The 27,505-nt window shown below is 28.0% G+C and overlaps 1 protein-coding gene across 2 annotated transcripts in view; it reads right to left on the minus strand.

Moving 5' to 3' along the window:
* The window catches only part of LOC107448572 (zinc transporter ZIP3), a 197,898-nt gene that overhangs the window by 89,209 nt on the left and 81,184 nt on the right, over positions 1-27,505 (minus strand). For both annotated transcript variants that reach the window (XM_016063828.3, XM_016063829.3), the window contains one exon: positions 10,474-11,860. In XM_016063828.3, the coding sequence (XP_015919314.1) occupies positions 10,474-11,331 (858 nt within the window). In that variant the 5' untranslated portion in view covers positions 11,332-11,860. The remainder of the gene's footprint in view (positions 1-10,473; positions 11,861-27,505) is intronic.

The raw sequence follows: 27,505 nt of genomic DNA on the forward strand, positions 1-27,505 counted from the left end.
TTAAACCGTCAATTCTCTGCTTTAATAAATTTATAACGGAATTGCAAAAAGAGTCATTACAATGCAAGCTCTCGACTAACATTAGATTTAAAATTCAAGTAGTGTTCCCATATAATTGTACAAAGAACATTAAATGATATATGCGTAGTGATGTAAATATGTATTATTTTATTACAATACTAAATTAAGATCAAAAACCTTTTATTGTGACACTATTTGAAGACAGTAATTTTTAAGTGGGAACACCACAGTAATTTTATTTGTAAAGAATGATTTTTTTATTTTTGTTTAACCCGGCAGTTTTAAGATTCGAGAAATGTTTTAATACTCATTTGCTTTTGTACGCATAAAAACTTAAATTTTTAAAAACTTAAATTTTTTTTCTTCCTAAAAGCAGCATCTTTCATACTTGTGAACTCGATAACTCCTCAAAATTTTATACCAGTTACTTAAAAATATAACATCGTGTTCATTATTAAAACAGTGTTTATAATTAATGTGGCTTTCATAATGAATATAGTGTTTATGTTTAATGTAATTACTATAGTTTCGCTAATGGAATTTTTTTTATTGCTTTTACAGTTTTTGATGAATTTGAAACTAAACTTTGTCTTTTAAAATAATTTTTGCCAAATATGCCATGATTTTTTAAAAAATTGCAAATTGATGTCATAATGAGTGAACACCACAGCAATTTTTCTAAAAAAGATTTTTTTACAGCACTTTTATTCAACATGACTTTATGCACATTCAAAAATATTTTTGTAAGAGCCTAATTTGACAATTATACTAATGAGTATAAAAGCTTTTTTTTTTAAAATAAAATTTTCCAAATGCAACAAAAATGGATTCAATAATTCCTGCAATTTTCATTCGATTTATTTAAAATTGCAGCACAATACTTAAAATTAGATCAGAGACTGGAAAGCCGTGGCATGCAGAAGAAAGGACTGGTGCAGTCTTCTTGAGAAAGCCAGGGTCCACCGAGGACTGTCGAGCTACTGATGATGACTTAAAATTTTTATTATGTCTTTTTCACGTAAATTATATTTTATAGGGCTTACAGTTTTTGTTATGAGTGTTGAACTTCGTCTTTTAGGATAAGTTTTCCTCACTATGTCACTATTTTGTAAAAAAAAAAAGAAAAGAAAATATACAAAATGGTATATTGCGTGAAATCACCGTCAAAAAATTTATAGAATTGATTTTATTATTTTTACACAACTTACTTAAGAAGGAAATACAATGTTTATACAGTAAACGCAACTTCTGTTGCACGTAGAAAATTTATTTTAATTGTAATAAAATTTTGATTACCTAAACATCGAGAAAAAATTCCGGTAAAATTACCGTACTTTATAGGGTAATGACGTTTCGGGTAAAAAAAAAAAAAAACACAATTTTATTTTATAAAACTAAAATATGCTTTATTAAAAACATTTATTTGGTAATTTTCCCATTCATATTTCATTGGTTTAGAGGAAATTATGGTTTTCCAAATCATAGTTCTTATCCCCTCATTTAGTAGAAAATTCGATACTCAAAAGTAAATTTAACCGAATAAATGGCAATAGATGGTTTTTATGCCATGTTCTGAAGTATCATGATAAAATTTCCAAATTTTACCACATTTATCAAGTTTTATCACATATTTCAATCTATCGTTAATTCTTTTCAAAATCTTTCCCAAAGCCCTCGACAAAAACAACAGAGCCTTTTGGTGTTCTCATAGAGCCAGAAATACGGTAAGTTTTACCATATTTTGTAGTTTTGACCACACTTTTTTCTCAGCAAAATTTAAACTTTGCTTTTTATGCTTTTTTAATTTTTTTTTTTTTGCTCTATATTTAATGTAAATCATGTAAAAATCAAAGGTGTTATTGAGATAGTTGTTTTGATATCATGGAACACAAATTTAATATAATCGCCATACGTGTGTACAGCTTAACGCAATTTATTTCATTAACTAATTTATATATGGTTCAAAACCCTTGGAACAAAGAAAAATAAATAAAAATATAGTTATTTATTATGGGATTCATAAATTTGCAAGGAAAAAAAATATTATTTCATAATTAATCTACTTTACACTGTTCGAATTTTCATTCGAAAATAATAGCAAAATAACCGGCAGCAGTCATTCCATCCAATCAACCATAAAGTTTACGGTAAAGAGCATTTTTTTTGCCTTTACGGTTTTGAAACCATTTATAACTAGTATATTTTTTTATAACTAGCATGGTCTCGAAACCATAAAGAAAAATTTTAACTGGGCATAGATTAGCAGCTTTATTGTGCTGCCATCTATGAGTGAATGAGAGTATTGTATTCTAATAACCCACGGTCACAAATTGGACACTCTTCATGTGTTGAGTGGAAAGAACGAAATATTGCAGTGTCAACGCTGGGACTTGGATCCCCGTTCTCTCAGTCATGAGATTGACAGATTAACCCTCTCGACTATACCCATTTGGACTATGTACCCATCTAGAAGGAACTAAGTAGTTTCATTAGATGGGCCTAATTTATACGATAAAATTCTGGTTGTTTACTAATAAACGGTTTTTCTCACAGTCACTAGTTAGAATACCATTTTATTTATGGTTATTTGACAGTTTTGTTTAAATAAGGAAAAATAAAAATTAAATAAATTGTTATTTCACCATTTTTTTCGAGACATTTCTAATAGTGTATCGAATGAGAAAATCAGAAAAAAAAATATTTCTCTATTATTACAAAATCTATAGGTATAATAAATATAGTTTTAAAATATGAAACATTCACAAAGAAAAATTATTTTTAAACTTTTTTTTTCATTGAAGGAAACTAAAGATATGATTGAATGTGTATTTCCCAAACCACCATTATCAGTGAAAGGCCGCAGTGTTATTTCACTCTCGATCGCGTTCTCAATCATCATTTCTGCACTATTGAACACAGTGTTTGACACTAGACATAACTGTAGACGAAGCAATTTATATTAGAGAAATCTTACGTTAGCTATTCAAGCATTATATGTTGTTTATCACATAATCATACTCGATCAGAATTTCGTAAGATCTATAGTTTTTTTTATATGCTTGGAACAAAGAAATGAGGGAAATGATTGTCAAACATACCAATATTTAATTAAACAGAAATATTATGGTTTGAAACTGTATTTTCATTTAAAAAATAGCACAGATATAACTTGTAAACAGCTTTTGTTTTGTTTTTAATTTAAATACTGTGTTTACTCAATAAGGGTTAAATGATTTTTCCTTCCTGCAACTGGATTTTATTTTTCATAAAATTATTTTTACGCTTCAGTTAAGATTTCAGTAATTCTATTTCATTTCGTTTAGTGTTATTTTTCCAGGATTTGTTTTTAAAAGCAATAAAAAATTATAAACGACCTAAATACGCTCATTCTCAGAATTTTTGAAATCAAATAATATAAATTGAAATAAATAGTTAAAAGCTACAGCATGCAGTCTATTTGATTCTAGACTGTCTGAAAAATAGTTCAATAGTAATCTATAAGATCAGGGCCTTGAGCTATAATATTATCAAAATTTGCAGCAACTTTAACAAAATGTGTTAAATTGAAGCCAGTTTATGTATTACGATATTGAAGTTCAACTTAGCACCGTATTGAGGTACAAAGATATTTCAATAACTTCTTAATTAACTGATTTAATAAAACTTAAGAACCTACACTGTAAAAAATTCCAGGTCAAATTACGGTTTGACGTACCGGCACTTAGGGAGCCTCATTCGTAAAATCCATTTTCCCTTACAATCTATTATTACCTTAAAATATTATACCGTCATTCGGGGCTACTTTGTGCAGGATTTCGCAGTTTTTGAACTTTGACACGTAAAAAAACTATGTTAATTCAAACTATAGTAAAATTTATCGATATTATATTCATAACTGGACTCGGACGAGTGAATTTGATAAATATTGGCATTATTTGTATTTAATATTTACGAATAATAAGTCAAAACATACCTTGCACAAAGTAGCCCCCAAATGGGGTTACTTTGTGCAGCGATAGGAATTCAGTTTAATAATCATGTTTTTAGTAAAATATTGATATAAAATTGTTAAAAAAGTTAATTATTGACATTTTTAAAGACAAAAACATCAAGATATGTAGAGATATTAGTTTGAAATTAATTTTCAGCGTCAAAAAACCATTTTTTTGAAGAATTTTTTCTTAAAAGGAATGTTTATTTCAAAACATTTGAGTTTAAACAAAAGGAAACCATACACTTTTTTTAACACTGAAATGGATGATATTTTAAAAATAATAATTATTACATATTCATTAACATTTATAATATTGATAAATATGAACATAACATGCTTGAATGAATATGACAGAACTTGCTCTTCAGTTTCTGTCAAAATTACCTGATGTCCTATAATATATATTTTTATGAGTTAAATCGTTTGATTAATTCATTAGAAAAATCTTTGTAGAAGAAAAATAATAGTTTACCAGCACTTTTCACATGATTCCTGTGAATTTTATTAGATATAGTATTTCTGTGGATTTTCAACTTCCGAGAAGCTTCTGCAATCGACATACCACCAGCAACTGCTTGCAAACATTGTTGCAGCTTTTCTAAAGTGTAATCACGGTAGTTTCTCGTTCCAGGTATTTTTTTATAACGTCTGACCATTTTTCTGTCGGAAAAAAAAACGAATGAAACTTTGCACAAAGTAGCCCCAAAGTGCATTTTTTTTCATTTTCCGCTTATTTGTTATTACTTTTCAAATTTTTTTAACGCTAACATGATATAATTGTTTATTAATATATAAATAAAAAATTTTGCACTTACGACAAATGTTTTATCAACGTTTTTGCATTTCACAGCTAAAGTTTACACGCGCACTTTTCGACATCCGACGTCCTCGGAAAGTTGTTGACATTGTATGAACGAAACACACTCTGAGATTGTTTTAAAATTCGAAAAAATTTCTACACATTTTTCATGTGAAAAAACCATAAGAATGAATAGCAGCACTTGAAAAATGCCAAATTCGAATTTGCACAAAGTAGCCCCCGCTGCACAAAGTAGCCCCGAATGACGGTACCTCAACTTTTACAGTATTAGAGTGGTTATTTAATTCAAGTGATTTAGTGATTTTGCGGTAATTACAGTAAAAATTACGGTAAATCAGGGTTTCTTTTTCGTAACACTTCCGGTAAAAAGGCCGTAGTTTTTTTACCGTAATTATCCTAATTTTTTTACAGTGATGTTCAAAGAGGTTACATATCAAACATACTAATTAATTAATGCTAAATTTGGATTAACTTACTGAATTAGACAAGAAAACCTTCTTTCTCTGAATAAACGTATATTTTTTTGATGGATATAAATCTTTGACCATTGAAATATAAGTGGTAGCCGTACATCTCGAAAATATAGTCCAAGTTGTCAGATTTTTGTTTCGTAGCATGTTCCGGTAACAATGGATTTTGTGATAAAAAATACCCGGACCCTCAGTGCCGGGGATTTTTTCTGTAATTTGAGGCGGAATTTGTTACAATGAATCAAAGCAGTTTAAAGAAAGTTAAAATAATAAATAAATAAACAAATTGTGATCGCTTTATTATGATCACTGGTTACCCATTGGTTAAATGCTTTTTTTTCTGGTTTGACTCCGATAAATCCCACATTTCAAATGATGAATAGCAAAAACTGTCTCAATTGATGTTCGTCGTCAGATTGATTTTATGTACGTTTTTCAAGACGCCACAAAATACTTTTCCTTCTTCAGTATTCACATTTATATTAAAATCACCATCAAGATAGTAATTATAAGATAATAATGGAGAGAATATACAAATACTTTAAATTATTATTATGTCAATGCATTAAGAACAACCGTTGGTGAAAATAAAAGGAATTCTAAAAAAATTATCAAACAGCAGCGGTCGCCATAACAACGCATGCAATGACGACGCATGCGCACTGTTTACTATTATTCTTGAACACAGTTGAAAAGTGTGATGACGTCCAAATAAAGTGCGCACGCCATCAAACCCAAAACAAGACGAATTTTGACAATGGGTAAAAAAAAACAACAAGGATTCAAAGAAAACCGTAGTGATATAGAACGGTATTGACTCCTTCTATACGTTTGTTCTGCAATGAAAGTTTTGTTTTAAAAATGCGAGAGCATTATCTCCGAATGTTTCGCTTTCATCATATAGAAATAAAGGAAAACTCGACGAAAATCTCCTTTAATTTAAATGGAAAACAAAATATTCTTAAATTTAAATTGTGCAAAAATCTACTTCTAATAGTAATAGTTAAACTAATTTAATTATACTAACGGATGAATAATTTTGAAATTTCCTGTCGGCCACATCTGTTTTTACAAGATACTATTTCTTCAAGAAAATGCAAATAATGTTCAGACTAAAATATGGAGTTATTTTAAAAGGTGTGGAAACTCAGCTGTTTTGAGTAGACATTTCTGTTAAAAATAGACAAGACGTTAGATAATTAAATTTAAATTAAGAGTCATAGATGATGTTTATTTAATTAAATTAAGCCACGACAGTTATTTCTTTCTGTCTTCATAATTTTAAAAATGTGTCGTGTCTTAAAAAATTAACATTTGTACTTCTCTTTTGCTTTTGGAATTACTGTAAGAAACAGCAATAAAATAATTAAGTTTATATATAAGAAATTTAGTAAGAAATATAGTATTCTGCAGCTGTTAAAGTACACAAATAAAGTTCCTAGAATTTTTCTCTGTAAAAAATATTAAGTAACTACATATTTTAAAATCGTTTATCAATTTCAACTTATTAAATTAAATAAATGATGTGCAAAACACGAATAAAACTATTTTTATTATTATTATCTGAATAATAAACTCGAATAAAGGCTTTTACAATTTAAGCAAAGAATTATTTATTAAGAATATTTTAAAGTTGATAACCGACTGTGTTACTCTGTCTATTTCAATTAAACTTCATTTTAGTTCTTCTAATTAAATAAAAAAAATTTCAAAAAAAAAAAACTGCAGGAAAAACTAACTTAACAAATTAATTTTAATCAATTTCGCAAATTCTGTTAAAACGGGGAAAGTGTTTAAAAACATGTACTTTAAAATCATTAAAAAAAAAAGAAAGAAATACAGTATTAATTGTCTGAAAAAGCAACAGAACTTTCTTTAAACTACTATTCAGAATAAATAGTGACGAAATTCGAAGGAAAATGGATATATCAATATTTTAAAGCAAGTATCAACATTTCCGCAAGATTTTTATTTTTCTTAAAACCTGCAAATAAGGAAAAGTTAACGGATTTCAAGTAACAAGAAACCGGTCAGACATATTAAAAAAAGCGCCTGGCAGAAATAGCAGGATGTTGAAAGTATCAAAATGAAATTCCATAACTTTCTTAAGGTTAATCAAACAGGTTGTATCTTTCGAAGAGGAAATCGAAGTTCTTTGGTGCTAGTCGTGTAAAAATAACATGATCGGTAGTGTTTAATAGAGCAATAGAGATGTATTACGCTCTGCATTATAAAATTAGAGACTCTCGTATACCTCTTTTAAGAACATTGCTAAACTGCAAAACTTAAAACTTTATTTAAAAAAAAAGCAATATTTCGCAAATTATGTGGTATAGTTTGTGATACGATTATTATATTTTATATGAATACGATTGTTTTGAAATTAATTGTTTAGTAAAACAATTTAATGTATTTTTCGCACTTGCGACTATTAAGCATTTGTTAAACTGTTAATTTACACATATTTTAGGTATTTATTTTTATCATATGGTTACTCATCTTCGCTTAAATATTCTGATTTGAAAACTAATTTATTTAGTTATAAACACAAAATTTGAATTTTTATAGTTTACTCTTTCAAAATGTTCCTTAACCTAAATTTATTCTACTTAAAATTTATTGTAACCCATAAACCCATATTTAAACTGGAAGTGATTAAATTGCAAGGCTTTACATGAAGAATGGGCAGAAAATTCGAATAGTGCGGGGTTTATAAAATGTTTGATGCTTGGATTTTAAAGTATGTGATATGATTATACAGTAACTGTCATATCTTAAAAAGATATGACTAATTTGAAATTCATTTTAAATTCAGAGAAAATTGAGGAATTTGTTAATTTTACCATAATACTTTTACGCATGGCATAAAAATTATTTATTCGGTAAAATTTACTTTTCAGTTTTGCATTTTTAACTAAATGTATGGTAATAGGAACTAGAAATTCCGGTAAATCTTTATTATATGAACGGAAAGATTACACAACGAATGGTTTAAATATCGTAGATTTTGATTTTATTAACCAGAATTGTTTTTTTTTTCTAACCAGAAATGACATTACCTTACAGTACGGTAGTTTTACAAGAATTTTTTTCTTCGTGTAAATTTATTGAGTTACATAAATTTTAGATTTTTAATTTTTCTATGGTACCTTATCTTTTCTTAATACCATTGGTTAAAAAATCATTTAACAGTAAAACATAAAAAAATATTAAGTGCAGTTAAACAGAATGTTGAAATAAATTTTGTCCATTTAAAATTTATGGTCTTAAATAAAATTTGATTTGTGGAGAATAAACCGTAATGTAATGCTGAAAAGACACACAAATCGTAATGGAACTTTAGCTTTAACAAATATTTGAAAATGAAGTAAATAATTCAACTTAAGTATACGTGTTTTATTTTCAGAATAATGCGCTATTATTTGTATGAAATATGAAATTCAACTTATAAACAAATTGTACTAAAATAAGCTTTTATTTGAATACTGTTCATAATATCTATCATCTCATTTTTATCTGTTGAAACTTTTAAAGTCAGTCCCTACTAATCATTAAATGACCCTCTCCTCTCAGAGATAAGACTGCTAGTTGCCAAACTTGATAATAAAAACAAATAGTCCTATTAAATGGTAAAGAAATCGAATAAGAGATAGCAATATTTAAATGAGAGATAGAAATAGTGCAAAGTCGTTAAATTTTTATCACTATGAATAACTTACACATCCTAATGACGTATGGGTTTTTAAATTTTTTCAACACACCGAGAATTCCACTTAACTGTTAATGAAAGAGGCACTTTAAATAAATGGCTTTTAAACAACATTTTGCAACCACGAAAGCCAAGAAGCAGTTTTTAATTACGTTTCCAGAAATAAATAAAATTGTAGCATATTCTGTCGAAAAATATATTTTTAAAAGAATCATTAGAATTGGAATAGATTTTCAAGGACTTGCAACATAGAATTAGAAAGTCACAGATTAAAACGCAATATTCAAGTTTAGTTTATAAAATTCTTCTTTCAAAATATATTCTGAAAAATTGAGACTATTCAAACTAAATAAAGTCTGCTCAAAGCTATCCTCTCATCTTAGAAGCATTAGTCAAAAGTTGAGTTGATAATTTTGTACGGAAATCTCAATGTCTCTTGATTTTAAACCAGCAATTATGAAAAACATAAAAACACGAAGAAATAATACGCTTCGTTAATAATATTTATGCCTGCATTGCTAATTGATTATTCTCGTCATCTTTATTTGTCACTGTTAAATTAAGTTTAATTCGAAGAGTGGATTCATAATTTTTAAGGAGTAAATTTATAATTACTTGAAGCTCGAGAATTTTTTGTTATTATATTTATCCGACTATCTATTAAGCTTAAAGAGTCTCTTGATTATTTTGCAAATAATTAAAGGCTAAATATTATGCAGCATGGTTATTTATTAGTCTGTTTTGTCATTTTGTTTTTTACTTAGTCGATCAGAGAAAAATAATTTAAAATCAATTAGACATAATTTTAAAAAAATATAAGAAAAAAATTTTCTGGTAGTTTTTTTCCAGAAACTGATATAAATCTTTTAGTCACGCAAATGTCATACTAAAAATTGAATGATTTTCATTGTTAAAATAAAATGAAAATTAAAATACTAATTTTTCTCAGGCCAGATATTTCATTATATAATAATTGTAGATCTCTTTCACTTTAGATTAGTTACTATTTTTTAAGACATAAATTATGTTAAAAATGGCATTTACCTGAAAAGAATAAAGCATTAGTTTGATTTCGAATTGATTAAAAATAAGTTTATAATCAGCAAGATTGTATTGTCACAAATGAATGTTAATTAGAGAATTAGATATTTTTAAAGGTCCTCAGAATGAGATGAGATTTAAGCAACTGAATTTAATCCTTTCACCAATAATAACAGTTACGGTTTCGTCTGTTTCCTTTACTTCAATAAATAGAAATTGAAAAAACAATGCTTTGTTTTCAGAGAGAAATGAAAAGTATTAAATTAAAATATTTCTTTCCAATGATTCAATAATTCATCCGAGTTTGTTAAATAATTTTGCATAATAATTGCATAATAATTTTGTAAAATATACATTAAATCGTAAAAATCCTATATATTTAAAAATGTGGAATAAAATAATTAAATATCACACATACCTGGCCGACAGGAATGGATGCTGAAAACAAAAGTGCCAACTTCATTGCAGTAGGAAATGGCAAACGAAGTCTAGAACAATTGACTCCCATAGCAAAAGCGACTAAAAGCTCATGAACAGCTACACCAATCACTAAATTTACTAGTGTTGGGACTGACGTTTGAAGACCTAATGCAAGCCCTTCAAACAGTGAATGAACACCTAAAGACACCATAAGCATGCCTAAACGTATACCCGATTCACCTTGAATCATTTGACCAATATCATGGCTATGACCATGACCATGAGAATGTCTATGACTGTTATTGTTCTGAAATTTTTCTGGAGATCCAAGAATAGAATCTGTATCAAGGTTACCTCCACACACTTTTACCGATGTTTTATCTTGGTTGTCGCTGTCATAGTCAAGAATGCTGGTGTCGCAAGCATCTTTTAAAGCGTAAGAAGCTGTTGATGCGGCAGAGTCTAATTTAGAACCATCCTCACTATGGCCATCGGGAACAGAAGAGTAAGATGATCCCTTTTTTTCTCTATAATCTAAAACGCATTGTTCTATTCCAAGAGCCAAGAGGAAACCAATAAATATGACAAACTCAGTAATTGGAAATTCGCTTGATATTTTATATTCTTGAAAAACGTCAACAAACATGTCTCTAACTTCTGGCATTAAACCGACAAAAAATGTAGCAATAAATACACCTCCGGATAAACAATTGGCCAAACTGATTGCTATTTGATAGCGAGATCCATCAAAGGAGTTAGGTTTTCGGCTCATCCAACAACATGGAAGTATAAATACTATCACCATGCACAAAAAGAGACAGCTGAGACTTGCAAGTTGAGCTGTGATGATATGCATTTCGAAATGTAATTTATCACAGAGAAAAAGGCTTTCACAAACTGTAGAACAATTTATTTGGCATTTTTTTCGATATAAATTTAAAGTTATATTGCACACTTTTAAGTAAAAGAATGATTTTTTACGTAAATTAGTATCATGTTATTCGCCAGAGGATTCAATTTGTTAAAATAGTCGTCTTTCTTATGCTCAGGTCAAGAACTCTCTCATGTAATCTTCAAGGACGAACAAGGTGAAAAGATAAAAAAATATGTATACTTAACTGTTCTTTCATGCGTGATTAACTTATAAGCTTTCCGGTATAAAGTATTTATGGAAATTTGACTGTAACAGATATTAACACTTCTACTAAAAGCAACATCTGTTCCACTTCATTTTATGTTTGCTTATTCGGAGGCATGATAGCTTAACCACGCAGTTTCCATTTATAACAATGATAGTACAGAATACTTCTTATTTGACAGATGTTTTCTCAAAAATACTGAAATCTTTAAACCTTTCGTATGTTTCATGGATTCTACGAGGAAGTCTGAAATAAAAAAAAAACAATAATAGGAAAATAGATAAGATTTAGAATACACACATAATAGATCAAGGAATTAAGTAAAGCCTACAGTGATGTGAAAAAAAATCACTGGGCAAAACAATTTTTATAAATTCCTTCAGCTTTTGGATGTTTTTCCATTCATAAATTTAAAAAAAAATCAAAATCTTTCAAAATATGTATACAAAAACTGGATATTAAAAGCATAAGACAGTTAATAATTTTCATTTTATTTTTATAGTATTTAAATGAAAATAACAACATGCATAACCAGAGACTTTTGCACGCCAATGTAAAATTATGACGTTTTGATATAAATAAATGGTTTTATCGCTAAATTAAATAATCAGAGTTACTTCATTGATTTCAGCATACAAAAAATACAGTCAGAAGCTAAGCAAACCAAATCATAGTCAATTTTTTAAATCTTTAAATTGATAAGATGCGGCTGAAAAGTCAAAAGTTATAATCAAACTTCAGATCTGTAATAAACTAAACTATGTACTTGTTTTTTTATAACTTAGATTACACTCATATTGAGTATGCTTAGCTCAAATTCACTGAAAAAATCTATGGGCTGTCAAGTAAAGTATAAGTTATTATTAATTATGATTAATAATTATTATGATTAATAATTATTATAATCAATTGATTACCATATATTATCTGGGTTTAATAACCCCAAAATTTCAAGTGTGGTTAAAAATCCTGTCAATATAGGGAAGGGTTTCCATAAAAGTTCATTTTTTCTCTTACTAAGCAAGTTTCAAGCTCTGTTAGGTTGTAGTTGTGTTTGTTAACCCCCCCCCCCCAAAAAAAAATAATAACTTTCCAGAAAAATTATTCAGAAAATTTTTTATTCATCTTTAAAAATAGAAAAATAAATTTAATAAATAAAATGCAATAACAGTTGTTTCAGTTTTTCTTAAACTACCTTTTGTGGAATAAGTGCGAATAAATGCTTACAATTTTTCTGGTATACTGTATAAGGAATTTAATATCACAGATAAATAAACATGTCACCCGATTAAATCTTTCGCGAACCATTCAGGAATGATTCGAATGCACAAGCGTTTTCGCAATGCAATTGTGACCAATACCCTAACACTTTCCAAAGCTTAAAATCTTTTCAGCTATAATCTTCAAATAGTATATATCTATCGCAGATTAAAGTCCTTTCCTATAAATTATTGCTAAACTAAACTCTTTGTTAGAGATTTCAGTAAATGGAAGATTTGGATTTTGGAGTGAATTATAAGGAAATTTTCGAGTTTCTGATTAAATATTTCTTATATATTTTAATCTAATGACAAACTCAGTATTTTAGATTATTCGCAACATTACAGACTCTTGTAAGTGGATAAAGTTCTAGCCACATCACAACTTATGTTAAGCATTTAATCATTAAAACCAGTATACAGTGAAAAATACTCGAAATCAATTATTATATCGCATATTTAATAAGTAATTTCCATCTGCAACTTTTTAAGCATTGCATACGTTATAAAAAAACTCCATATCAACTTATGGTAAATAGTTCTGGCACCCTGAGTTTTCCGTCAGATTTTTCAGGGGAAAAATAGGAATTTTGAGAGATTTTACTACCTAAAACAAAAAAAAAAAATGCTGACCAAAAAAGTACATGAGTACGAGATAGAGTGAGAGCTTAGATTTGAAATTCTTATATCAGAAAGGATATTTATGTATATTTGGACGATAACCTTTTATCTGCCAGAATGATATTTTGCTGCAATGAGATTTTTACTTAAATAGTAGCATATTTGAGATATAATGATTTTAATATTTCCATTGAGCTAAAAAATATGAGCCTAAAAATGTTAAAAATTTCAGATAAAATTGCAGTAAATGTACAGCACCCTGAGTGCAGCATCCATAAAATCCATTTTAGCTAAAAATCCATTTTTACTCTCAAATTTATGCCATAGTTTTGGCACTAATATTCATTTAATTACTACCATTCAGTAAATTATATTGTTATTCAGTAATTAATATTCAGCAATAATTTAAAAAGAAAAATAAAGAAATGTAGAGTTTATTGATGTGATAGCTAGAAAATAAGTTATAATCTAAACATAAATATTTCGATCAGTTTTATATAAAAAAAAATTACTAATTACAATAAGTTTTTAAAATAATGCAATAAAGCTGTACGATCGAGGATTTTTTTAATGAACTATGATGAAATTTTTATATTTCCAACATAAATATGTTTAGTTAGTTCTTTTAGTCTTAGTACATTGACTTTTAGATTCGATATACTTTTATTTAAGTGATAGACTTTCTTAAAAAAAGGACTTAATGTTCAGTTTGCTACTTTTTGTTAATGTTTCTAAAAAGAAGCATTAACAAAACACACATTTCTAAAAAGAAGCATTTGTGTTGCTTATGTTTGAGTAAAGAAGATAAAAACTAAATTATGTATAAAGCAAAATGTACAAATCAACACTTTTTCTTCGTTTGAAACTATTTCTTCAATCTTGATTTTTAGTATTTTCAAAATATACTTGCATTTACTATAATAATTTATTTATACAAAATACTTCAAAAGCCGCTCTTCTCTTCAACGTTTTTTCTTCTTTTTTTGTAATTTCAATGAAATATTTTTAAAGAAATAAAATATATGTTTCGAAAAAATGAAATTTCTTTTATACAGTTTAATTTAATTAGGGCGGAATTAAAAGTCAGTGTGATTTAAAAAAATTAAAATACTGCGTCATGATATGATTTTTTAAAATAATTCATATTTCCTTAGACAACATTTCTAAAGAATTAATAGGGAAAAATACTTCCACAAACTTTGTTTAGTTTTCTCAATGTCATTTAAAATATATGACCTTAAATTAACATTTCCTTCCGCAAACAAAAATAAATAATTTCACAAAGCACGAACTTGAAAGATTTGTCGTATTTCGAAACAATAAAGAAATCAATTTCTCAAAGAAAAGCCAGATACTTTCAACTATTTTCGTTAAATAACACGGACGCAACATTCTCTTTGTTGACAGTGGAAATTCAAAATACAATATGAACATCGAAAAGAACAAATCAAGTTTCTTCAAAAAAGTAATTAACTCGAAATCAATTAATCCACGAGCAAAGTAAAACGAAAGATATTTTAGAAAATTAGCTTTTAGTTGTATTATCCAAAACGGAATTATTTTTGTTTTAAACGAAAAAGGGTATTCTTCACTCACCTTTCTAAGATTAAATTATAGTTATCAATTTATAAGAAGTAAATCTTGCTGAAGATTATATTGTAAATTATGGGTCACAGCAGCAAGAGTAACTTAAACTATATATTAAATTGTTCAGGTACTTTAGTCTTATTATCCAAATCGGAATTATTTTTGTTTTAAACGAAAAATAAATAGGAGTATTCGTCACACTCCTTTCTTAGATTAAATTATGGTTATCAATTTATAAGAAGTAAATCTATCTAAAAATCATAATGTAAATTATGGGTCAAAGATGCAATAGTAACTTTAAAAAAATTATATCTGAAAATGTTTATCTACTTTAGTCTTATTATCCAACGCAGGAATTTTTTTCAAACTAAAAAGGGCAACTGTGACTGAGCAAAACTCATGGGATACCCACCTAATATCTGGTTGGGCCCCCTCTGGCCCTGCGGAGTGCAGCGATACGGCGTGGAAGTGAGTCTGCAAGGCTCTGGAACACGTCCGAAGGTAGTTGGCACCTGCAGAGCGGCAGCCAATTGTGGCCTGTTCGTGGGTTGAGGATTCAATGTCCTGAGTCTGACGTCGAGGGCATCCCAGATATGTTCAATGGGGTTCATATCAGGACTTCGAGGTGGCCAATTCAGTCATTGGATCTCACCTGCATGCTCGTCAAACCAGGCACGAACGATATTGGCGCGATGTGGGGCTGCGTTGTCATCTTGATACACAACAATATCATCAGGGTGTTGAAACATGACAAAAGGGTGGAGATGGTCTCCAAGCAGCTGAAGATACCGCTGACCAGTCAATGTATCATCCAGAATGACCAGGGGGCCTATTCCATGCCACGAAAATGCACCCCACACCATGACTGATAGGCCACCAGCCTGTGCCCACTTGGCATGCTGGATTCATCGCTTCCTGCGGTGTGCACCACATACGGTGCCTCCCATCAGCATGGAACAGTTGATAACGTGATTCGTCAGACCAGATCACGTTACGCCACTGTTGCAGTGTCCATCCGTGGTGATTGGTGGCAAATGCACGCCGAATTGTCCGATGACGCTGGGTTAGCAGTGGCACACGTGTGGGGCGACGGCTCTCATACCCGAGAACACGCATGTTCCGACGGATTGTCCACTGGGACACGTCTCTATCACGGCCAGTGTTAAATTTAGCAGTGATTTGTTGCACATTTGCTCTCCTATCTCGAGTTACCACTCGTCTCAGGTTTCGCCTGTCTCGGTCATTTAGGGCCTGTGGACGCACAGTATGGTGTCTGTTGTGGACTGTGACACCCTCATTCACCCGTTCTCGGTAAACTCTCGACACGGTTGACTTTGGGAAACCGAATTCCTGACCCACTTCCGAAATGGAATGTCCCATGCGTCGGGCACCCACAACCATGCCGCGTTCGAATGCCGTCAACTCACGACGACGTTGCATTTTACCTGATCACTCACACAGCCACTTCAAGCAATGTCTAACACACAACTGAGACCGTCGCGGAGGCCACCAGGTGGCGTTGGTCACACGTTCTGTCCATCCACAAATCAGAGCCCTGCTATCCCATGAGTTTTGATCAGTCAGTGTATATTCAGACACCTTCCATAGATTAAACTATAGTTATCAATTCTCGGTAAAACATGACATTTCCTACATGACATGTCCTACATGACATTTCTTGGTAAAAATTTTTAAATAGCAATTTATTAATTGTTATTTTACCATATTCAACCGAAACAGTCAAATAACCATAAAAACGATGATGTTTAAACAGTTAAGTATAAAAAAAAAGGTTTATTGATTGTTTTTACTTAATACGGTTTAACAAACAGAATTCTATCAGCGCCAACTACCTTTTGAAGCCATTTTGTTCTTTGCAGCTGGGTACATACTGTAGTTTAGGGCTAATTGATAAATCCCATGACTGGAGGAACAGGGGTTCGAATCCCAGCTTTGATTCCACAATATTTCTTATATTCCTTCAATGTGGGAAAAGTTTCTAGCTTTATTATTCTTCAATGGGTAACCCTAACTATTAGAATACGGAACTATTAATAACTACGAATAAATAGTTATTTAATAACTAATATATTAGAATAATAATATATTAGAAACTACGCTTAAACGGTGTAGCACCCATAGGGCTACAATGTCCGTTTAAGTTTCACTTTTATGGCTTAGAAACTATGCTAGTTGTAAATGGTTAAAAAAAAATCTATATAGTTTTGCATTCACGGTTTTTTAACTGTACCAGTTGGAAACGGTTTCAAAAACGTAAAGGTAAAGAAATGTTCCTAGCCGTAAACGTTATGGTTAATCGGATGGACAGATTGCTGCCAGTTATTTTGCCGTAATTTAATTCTAACAGTGTAACTGAAAACTATATTGCAAATCATGCGTCAGTGCTGCAAGTGTAATTTAAGAAACTATATATGACACTGGTCATGTACTTTAGTCTCATTATGCAAAACGAAGTATTTTTGTTTTAATCAAAAAATGTTTATCTTCATACGCATACATATAAGAATGGTCAAATTACCAAAATATGGTACTACTCATCGTGTTTCTGTCTCCATGAAAACACCAAAAATCACGGTATATATATATATATACCGTGATTTTTGGTGTTTTCATGGAGACAGAAACACGATGAGTAGTACCATATTTTGGTAATTTGACCATGATTACGTAATGAATTTTGAATATGCACCAATTAATATCAAAGACTGAAAGAATCTTAGATACAGAGATTTGTGTAAATTAGCGGGCGTGTACTGGAATAAATCACAATTTCAATTTTAATCCCGACTTAAGAGTCATTTTTAAATCGAGCTATAAAAAGCATGCTTTATTAAATTTTAATAGATTTCAACTTTAAATAGATCACGTACATTGCACAAAATAAAAAAATAGATATCACTCTAAATAATTTTTGCTCAGATGATCGGATTTTAGAGAACTAAATGGGAAAAAAGAGTAACCTCACATATACTAATTAATTAGCGCTTCTCTTTGAAAATCCGATCATTAAAATAAAAATTATTTATAATATCCTTGTTATTTTGAACTGTACTTAAGGATTTTGATATTATTTTAGCATTGGCAATAACATCTTATAATAGTTGAATGTTCTTTTTTAATTGTGCAGAAAAATAGTTATTAATTCTACTTCAAGTGACGAAAAATATATTTTTACTTCAAATAGAACACGGTATGAGACTTCGTTTATTTTTCGTATTAAAATTCAAATAATGGTACGATTATGAATGTTATTTGTTNTATATATATATATATATATATATATATATATATATATATATATATATATATACATATATGTTTCTAAATCTTTTGCGAGATGCTAAAGAGGGAAATGAAAGAAATTATTTTGAAACTGAGTATATTATACGTAAATAGTATGAAATTTAGCAATATAAAAGAATAAAAGATAGAAATATTCATACTTTGTATTAAGTAATATTTGCTCTTAGCTTCTAAAAAAAAAGTTTCTGAAGTTTAAAATTGCTTTATTTTGCTTTTTCTTCTTAATTTTTAAAAAAAATTACGCATTAATGTCTAAAATACATTTCTAGATATCCGATTGACAAATGGTTGCGATCTATCAAAAATATACAGAGTCTAAGTTTATCATTTTAGTTCTGTATTTTTGAGGTACTTGTAAACTTAAAAAAAAGGGAGAATAGCAACAACAAAAAAATCATTAAGAACAAATAACATTCATAATCGTACCATTATTTGAATTTTAATACGAAAAATAAACGAAGTCTCATACCGTGTTCTATTTGAAGTAAAAATATATTTTTCGTCACTTGAAGTAGAATTAATAACTATTTTTCTGCACAATTAAAAAAGAACATTCAACTATTATAAGATGTTATTGCCAATGCTAAAATAATATCAAAATCCTTAAGTACAGTTCAAAATAACAAGGATATTATAAATAATTTTTATTTTAATGATCGGATTTTCAAAGAGAAGCGCTAATTAATTAGTATATGTGAGGTTACTCTTTTTTCCCATTTAGTTCTCTAAAATCCGATCATCTGAGCAAAAATTATTTAGAGTGATATCTATTTTTTTATTTTGTGCAATGTACGTGATCTATTTAAAGTTGAAATCTATTAAAATTTAATAAAGCATGCTTTTTATAGCTCGATTTAAAAATGACTCTTAAGTCGGGATTAAAATTGAAATTGTGATTTATTCCAGTACACGCCCGCTAATTTACACAAATCTCTGTATCTAAGATTCTTTCAGTCTTTGATATTAATTGGTGCATATTCAAAATTCATTACGTAATCTTAAGAATACTGTCTGAAACAGTATAAATTTAAATGAATTCTCTCAAATTATCTTAAGTCATTGAAATTTATTTTAACCTTCAAACGACTTTAATTATTTGCGTATACTTCACGCCTGAGATTGAACATATTTAATTGGACTTCAGAGAAGCTAATCCTTTTCAATTAAATACTCCAAAGCGAGTATCTCCAGAAAAAATGAGCCGATTATTCTAATGAATAAGCGAAACACGAAACCTTTTTTATATTTTTTTAATTAAAATGTATTTTGAAGTGGTTGAGTTTTTTTAATCTCTTCTTGTCACCGTTCGCAATCAACATTTAAAGAAGAGACGTCTGGACACAATTAAGGGAAAAGCGATGTTCGAAATGAAAAAAAAATTAGAGAATAAAATAAATAAAAAAATAAAAGAAGAATATTTTTACTCCATTTTTTCTTCAAGCAATTATTTGATGAAATCGTTATCTTTAAAAATCTGAATAAACATTTTTGAAAAAGCATGGTAGAGCGAAAAAAAGTATTTTCCATCTTTAATTACATTTTCATAGGAGCATAAATATCACAATTGTTTTCACAAGAATAGGACTTAGAATAAGATTTAAACATTTATAGCACATTTCTAATTTAATAAATTTTGGCTAACAAATATTTAATCAGTTTTTAAAAAAATCCATACTCATGTTAATGATTTCTAAAAGAACTCAAAATATCGATTATTGTTCACTTAATGAGTAAACTAATAAACTGGATATAGTTAAGTAATAAAAAATGGTAAAGTTAGCTAAATACCTAAATTACATACTTATGTATTACAGTACCTAAATGTATTACAATCATGTACCATGTATTACAATACAATAAGTACAATACCTAAATTCCATACCTAGGTTTGCAACTGAATTTGCATGTTTTGAACTGCTCGGTAAGTCTCAGCTACAATAAACGATTAAATGATGTCAATTAAATTCATGATTGATTATCACCGAGAGTAATTATTCAAGAAAGAACACAGATTTTTAAAAATTAATAATCATTTAATGTATGTGAAGAACGTAGTACATACTTATTTTTGTTTACCCTTTAGAAACAATGACAGTAGCAGGTGATTTACAACAGAAAGCCACCAAAAAAAAATTTAAATTTCTATTTTCAATAAAAAAAAAAGGAAATTACAAGGAATATGCTTTGGTAAAGTTAATTTCATGTAAACTTTCTGGAACATTAATATCAGTACCTTAAATTTTGTAAAGCAAAATGGCGCAATTAAAAAAAATTTGGTAAAATTATCACACTGTATTGTAATGATATTTCCGGTAAAAAAAATATAATTAAAAATATAAATAAACATTTTGGAAAAAGCATGTTGGAGCGAAAAAAATATTTTTAATCTTTAATTAAATTTCCATAAGAGCATAAGTTTCACTATTGTTTTCACAAGAATCGAACTCACAATAAGATTTAAATATTTATATCACACTTCGAATTGAATAAATTTTTATTAGTTTTTTTGAAAAATCCAGATTCATATTTATGATTTTTAAAAGAAATATTTTCAAAAAATCGACTATTGTTCACTCAATGTTGTAAACTAATAAAACTAACTGTAAAACTATAGTTAATTAATTAAAAAAACGGTAAATCTAGAAAAATACCTAGGTTAGTAACTGAATTTGCATCTTTTGAACTACTCGATTAGTCTCAGCAACAATAAACAATTAAATGATGTCAATTACATTCATGATTGATTATCATCAATAGTCATTATTAAAGAAAGAACATAGATTTTTGAAAAATTAATAATCAGTTAATGTTTATGAAGAATAGAGTACATACATATTTTTGTTAACCCTTTAGCAATAATAATAGCAGCAGCCCATTTTCAACAGAAAGCCACAGAAAAATAAAAATTCATGTTTCTATTTTTGTAAAAAAAAGTAAATTACAAAAAAATATGCTTTGGTAAAGTAAATTTCATGTAAATTTTTAGGAACAATGAGCTTTAATATCAGTACCTTCAATTTTAGACCTCAATATAGTGCACAGAAAAACATTTCTGTTAATATTATTGCACTGTATTGTAATGACATTTCTGGTAAAAATATTATTCTAATTATTAAAACAAAAATATGTGGTATTCAAACCATTAATTTGGTAATTATTATAGTTCGTGTAATAAAGTTTACAGGAAATTCTGGTTTTCATAATTATAGGTCTTATTACCTCACATTAAGTAAAAAATGCAGAACTGAAAAGTAAATTGAACCGAAATAATGGTTTCATGCCTTGCTCTAAGGTGTCATGCTAAAATTACTACATTTGCCAGGTTTTATCACACATTATAAATTCCTATTTTGTTGTTAATTTTACCAAAATTATTACGAAAGCACTTTGGAAAAAATTACTGAGTTTTTTGGCGTTCCCATAAAGCCAAAAACACAGTAAATTTCGCCATATTTGGGTTGACCATACTTTTTTTTCTCTGTTTGTAAATTTTTGCAAACTTCATAAGATGTTGAATTGAACCCTACTTTTGTTCAAGTAGGATCATACTATCATGTAATAAAGCTTAAAAGGTATGATAACATGGTTCAAATTAACACCATATTAAGGTTGCAGAAAATTTAAATGATATTATAGTTCAACTGCGTTCTACAAAATTTTTTACAGTTCATCTGTCTCTTTTAACTTAAGTTCATTCAATGCCTGATAGTTCTATGTTTGATATTTTAGAGATTTATTGAGTATTAATGTCATTAAATAAATAAATATGAAAAGAAAGAATAAAATATGAACTAGATAAAAAAAAAAGAATTTGTACCTTTCATTGAAGAATTATTTTTAACTTTTATTGATCACTGAAATAATGATTTTTTAGAATAACAAACAATTTATTGCCAAGCCATTCCTTTAAACCTTTTATAAAATCCCTCGAATAGAAACTAGCATTCTTATTCTATTAAATAATCTTTACAGATATAGGAGAATGCCGCAACTTTTGCCAAAACAGAATTAAAATATTGTAAAAGCAACGCATTTTATAATACATTGAAGCAGTTAAACTGAGTTTTAAGAACTGAAAATGATAAGTGAAGAAAATAAAATTACAAAGAAAGCTGAATCGAAATGAAAGTTTACAACTGTTTTCTTTTCATTAATTCGCCGTCGCATATCTTTCAAATCTAACTAAATAATCCCTTTCAAACTTTTTAGTATGTCTCGTCTTTATCGTTAGTTTTCGGAAAATTTATCATTTACAAATTTTATGAATATTTGAATATTTATTTAGCCACTAAATATCTCAGACGTTCAAAAATGAGCAGTTTGTCAAACCTTATTACATGCTTAACAACGCGCAACATAATTTAAATAATCATGTTATAAGATACTCTTTCTTGGACACAGACGAAAAATAAGCTATCTATATACATCATAATTTCTAACTTTTAGGCTTTGATAAATATTATTTTAAAATAATTTGAATTTCGATCGTAATAGCTACAGCTTTTTGCTATAAAAATGCGAAAGAAGTAATTAGAATAAATGTTACAACAGTAGCATTATGTTAAGAATTAGTGCATAAAATATAATTAATTTGAAAGAAGACGAGCAAGAATTAAGTAAAGTGCAATTTTGTTTTCAATGTAAAAGCCAGAAATGGCCATAAAAACTCAATACAGAAAACCCATTAAAAGAGAACAAAAAGCTCTCAATAAAAAGTAGTCTGGAACATAAAGGCTTACTTTTAAAGAAAAAGAACTCTTTCCTGTTTTACACTACTGTCAACGTCACTTTGTTGCAGTATTAAGACAAGAAGACTTTAACAATGTTCAAACTTATTTAAATACAATGAATTCATTGGAAAAAAAATAGCCTAAAAGTAAGAAAATTTTCGCAAAGGAAAGTGGTATCTTCTGAAATAAGAAATTCTGGTTTGTTTGTTTAAGTTTAAAAATGTCTTAACGAAAAAACAATCAAATATTAGAAAATATTCAAATATAATTGTAAGAGATTTTTAAAAAATTATAAAATAGTACTTGAAATCTAGTCTGGATTAAAATCCCAACTAGATTTTCAAATACACACTCAAAAATCAATAAATAAAATTTAAAAGAATCTTTTTAATGTTGAAATGTAAAATCAGATCTTTAAACCACCGTACATTTTTTTACAACCTTAAATTGTTAATTTACGGTGACCCAGGTTCACAGGATCCATACACCAAAAATAAATGCCTCGTCGCACGAAATACAATCTTAATAATCCTTATCCTAAGCTCAACCTTAATAAGGTGTTGAATTGAACGACGCTTTCTTTCATAGTGATAAGAGATTAAGTTTAAGTGTTAGCCTTACGTTAAACGTAATAGTAACCTTATTTTCAACTCCTTAGAAAAACTGTGATTTCTAGGAAAATTTTCGCGCATGCTCCTTGGTGGTCAATTTGCGTAACGTTAGAGTTAGAGGAATCCATAACTCTAAACAAATTCTCTATAATATGGTTCAACTCGACAAAAGATTATGGTTGCAGCAAATTTGGATGATTTTATTTTCTAAAATTTTAAACAGTGTTGTTTCATAAAATAACAGTGTAGTTTAAAAATTAAGATAGCAAAAGCAAAAGCAGTACACTATTACTAATAGTACTGATATTATGGTTCCACGTTGAAATAAATTTTCTAATGTTTAAAAAAAGAGAGAATCGAATTATTTTTTGCATGTAAAAATTTTAGTGACATTTTATTCCTGTTATTTACAGTCGTTAAAATTTTTAATGCACTGAATTAGTTTCCTAATTTTAAATGAAAAATATTTAATAAAAAATATAAATAAAAAATTAATGCAAATTCTCTAGATAAAATACAACAAAAAATCAAAATCGCATGGTTTTTTCAAAGCATCTTGAATTGTAGACATTTTTAAGAGCCGATGTCATATTAAAAGCAAACATAAAATACTTTATACATATTTTATGAGGTGTTTAATAAATCATTAGAGTAAATAAGTACGATTTTAAAGAGTATTAAAAGCTCAAACCAATATTACTAGAAAAATATTTTTAATTCATTTTTAATGCTTTAAAAATATGACAGTTGAAGTGAGATCAAATTTAAAAGCTACAGAATTTTTGGAGAATTATAAAAGCATAAAAAAAAACTCCTCTAAACAAAGTCTAAGTTTATACACACTTATTTTTCTAACTTCAAAAGTTGTTTTTATGGAAAACTCAGTGATATATGACCTGTCAACTTCAATTATTCAATTCATGTTTAATGTAAGAAGATAAAACAGTTTATATAATATGTAAAGAAAGAAATTTTACACTTAAATAATGATGCAATGCTTTTTTGAAAAGAAAAAAAAATTTGAAACCCTTTTTCATTTATTAAAGAAGACTTATTTATGGCTTGAAGAATAAAAAAATACATAATAGGAAAGTTCAGGAAGAAATATAAAATTATAAAGATTGGAAATAGGGGCTTTTAATTGTTTTTCTAATGGTTGTATATTATTAAAAAAAACTTACAATAGGATGCAAGACATTAAATTTATGCCAGTTGACTTCATAAACAGATACTTTTAGTATCTGACATTTTTTTTCACATTTCTAACGACAATTAATGCAGACAATTTGTTACGTACATTTAGATATATTGAAATTATGCGATTGTTTTAATTTGAGAACTCACCCAAGTTTTAAACTTATTTATTACGTGCAACATTTGGTTTCATGAATTTAGTGCTTATGTTCAGAAAAATATAGCTGTTTCTCTTAAATATTTTATTCTCCTCAGCATATTTTATAACTGAATTTAAAATATAATTAAAAAAATTGCGATTATTTTATACTTGATAAAGAAAGGTGTTATTTTTGTTTAAAAAAATGTTTTAAAAGTTCGGCTTAGTAAAAATTCCCCTTTTAATATCGTCAAAATTCAAAATCAAAGTTTGGAAATTCAAAAATATTTTTCTGGAGTTTTTCATCAATAAAGAGCCTTTTCGCAAAAAGTCACTTTATCATATAAAAGTGGATTCGTTAAATTTAAAAAAACAATGTTCGTTTATTTTTTTAATGTTACAGGGAGAACCAACTTACCAACACAGACTACTAATTAGTTTCAAAAGCTCCACCATTTTAGTTAAATTTCTTTAATTGATGTGAAATTTTTTTCAAAGAACCATCCATGTTTTTAACTATACATGCTAGCTTTTCGAAAATACAAATATTTATTTTTTTAACGGTATAGATGATCAAATTTTTAGTGTTTTGTATGTAAAATTTGTAGTGTTTCGAAACCAACTGGCCACTAAATCTTTATTGAAAAGTGCAAACAATAGCATGATATCTGATTTAATACTTACACAACAGCATAATTTTTAATGCTGAACAGTAATTCATACAGAATCTTTTCCTCGGCCTAAATTTTCGAAAAAAAATTGCGTTCTCAGAAGTGTCCGGTGATTTCTGTCCACATAGTATATTACACGAAAATATTAAAAATTGACGTATAAATAATCAAACTTGTAAAAGTGTTGATCACAACTCGTAAAAATTAAAACAAAAACATTGTTTAAATTGCTTGATTTAACTCAATAGATAAAATTTCAAAAAGAAGTTAAGTAGTAAAGTTCTTATACTTGTCCCAAAAGAGCAGCATGAAACATTTTGAGGTTTCTTTTAATTTTCTAGAAAAAAGAAGAAAAAACTAGAACTATATTGATAAGATTCACTTATTGGTATTATAAAGTTATAAATCTCTTTAAATGTTCTCAAAACGCATTTGTTTCGGCTAATTAACGTTTAAGAAGAAGACATGAACAGGAAAAAAAATTTCTTTGATGTAAATAGAATATTTAAAGAAAATCCAAAATAGAAATACAATGATTAACATCTATAATATGCAATAGTACTAAATTCAGACATTCACTGTTTTAAATTTACAAAAACAATCCAAATAAGTTAGTTTTAAATTTTTATCCTATTTTAAACAGATCTAAGAAACTTTAAGACGTTATGTTAAATAAAAGATATCTAACTTTTAAAAACATATAAAATTTTACTCTGCCATTAATAATTTGCTAACATAGATTTTTTCAAAAAATTGATGGCGTGGACTGAGATCATAAGAAAGAAGAATAAAAAAATATATTAAATTACTATTCGTATTATTTAACAAAATGATAATAGTCAATGTTCACAAAAAGTTTCATGCGCAAAATAATTCATTTACAAGTCATAAAAGAAAGCATAAGAAGTTTGAAAATCTTACAAAGTCTATAATATGCATCGAGAAATTATCTATTTCAAAATTATCATTTAGTTTCCATTAACTTGATCATAAACTAGGTGGAGAATATTCACAAGTATGCTGCCATTCTTAGGTCACAAAACAAATACCTAATTAGTATCGAATGACAAAAAATCCACTAAAAACATCTTACTTAGAAGTATTTAATTTCGAAGCAAAATATTTGCTAGAGTGCTGCGGAAAAACGATTATTTTCCCATTTATGCTCAATTTCACAAGATTAATTACACTTTTAAAATTTTCGTCAGATTAAAATTTTTTTTTACGTATTTTAAATTCAATTAATAAGCCTTTAAACTGAGATATTAAAGAGGAAAGTGTATTTTTGAAAGCTAATGAAGCAATGGGAAACGTTTACAATTAATTTATGTTTTATTTTCATATTTTGACGCTAAATTATGAAAATTTTTTCTTAAAACAACAACGATTAATTATAATATTTATCGTTTTCAAAAATAAAATACAACTTCAGTGAAACTTTTACCTAGTTTTAAGCATGCTTGAAAATCATCGGTATAAAAAAGCGTTTTAGACTCATTAGTGTTTCTCAAAGCTGTAAAAGGAAGAACAAATAAAATATACGAATTACTTCGAAAAATATTTATTTTATATTACAAATAAGTGAGAAATTGCTTTCAATAAATAACATTAATTGGCTGCGAAAAAAGTTAGAAATCGGTTAGAATAGGATATATATATATATATATATATATAAATATGGGCAAAATTTTAGGAAGTGATAGTACACACCCAAGCAATCAATTTTTATCAAAGAATGCATGGTCGAAAACAAAA

This window comes from Parasteatoda tepidariorum, chromosome X1, assembly GCF_043381705.1.
Source record: "Parasteatoda tepidariorum isolate YZ-2023 chromosome X1, CAS_Ptep_4.0, whole genome shotgun sequence".
Classification (NCBI taxonomy): Eukaryota; Metazoa; Arthropoda; class Arachnida; order Araneae; family Theridiidae; genus Parasteatoda; species Parasteatoda tepidariorum.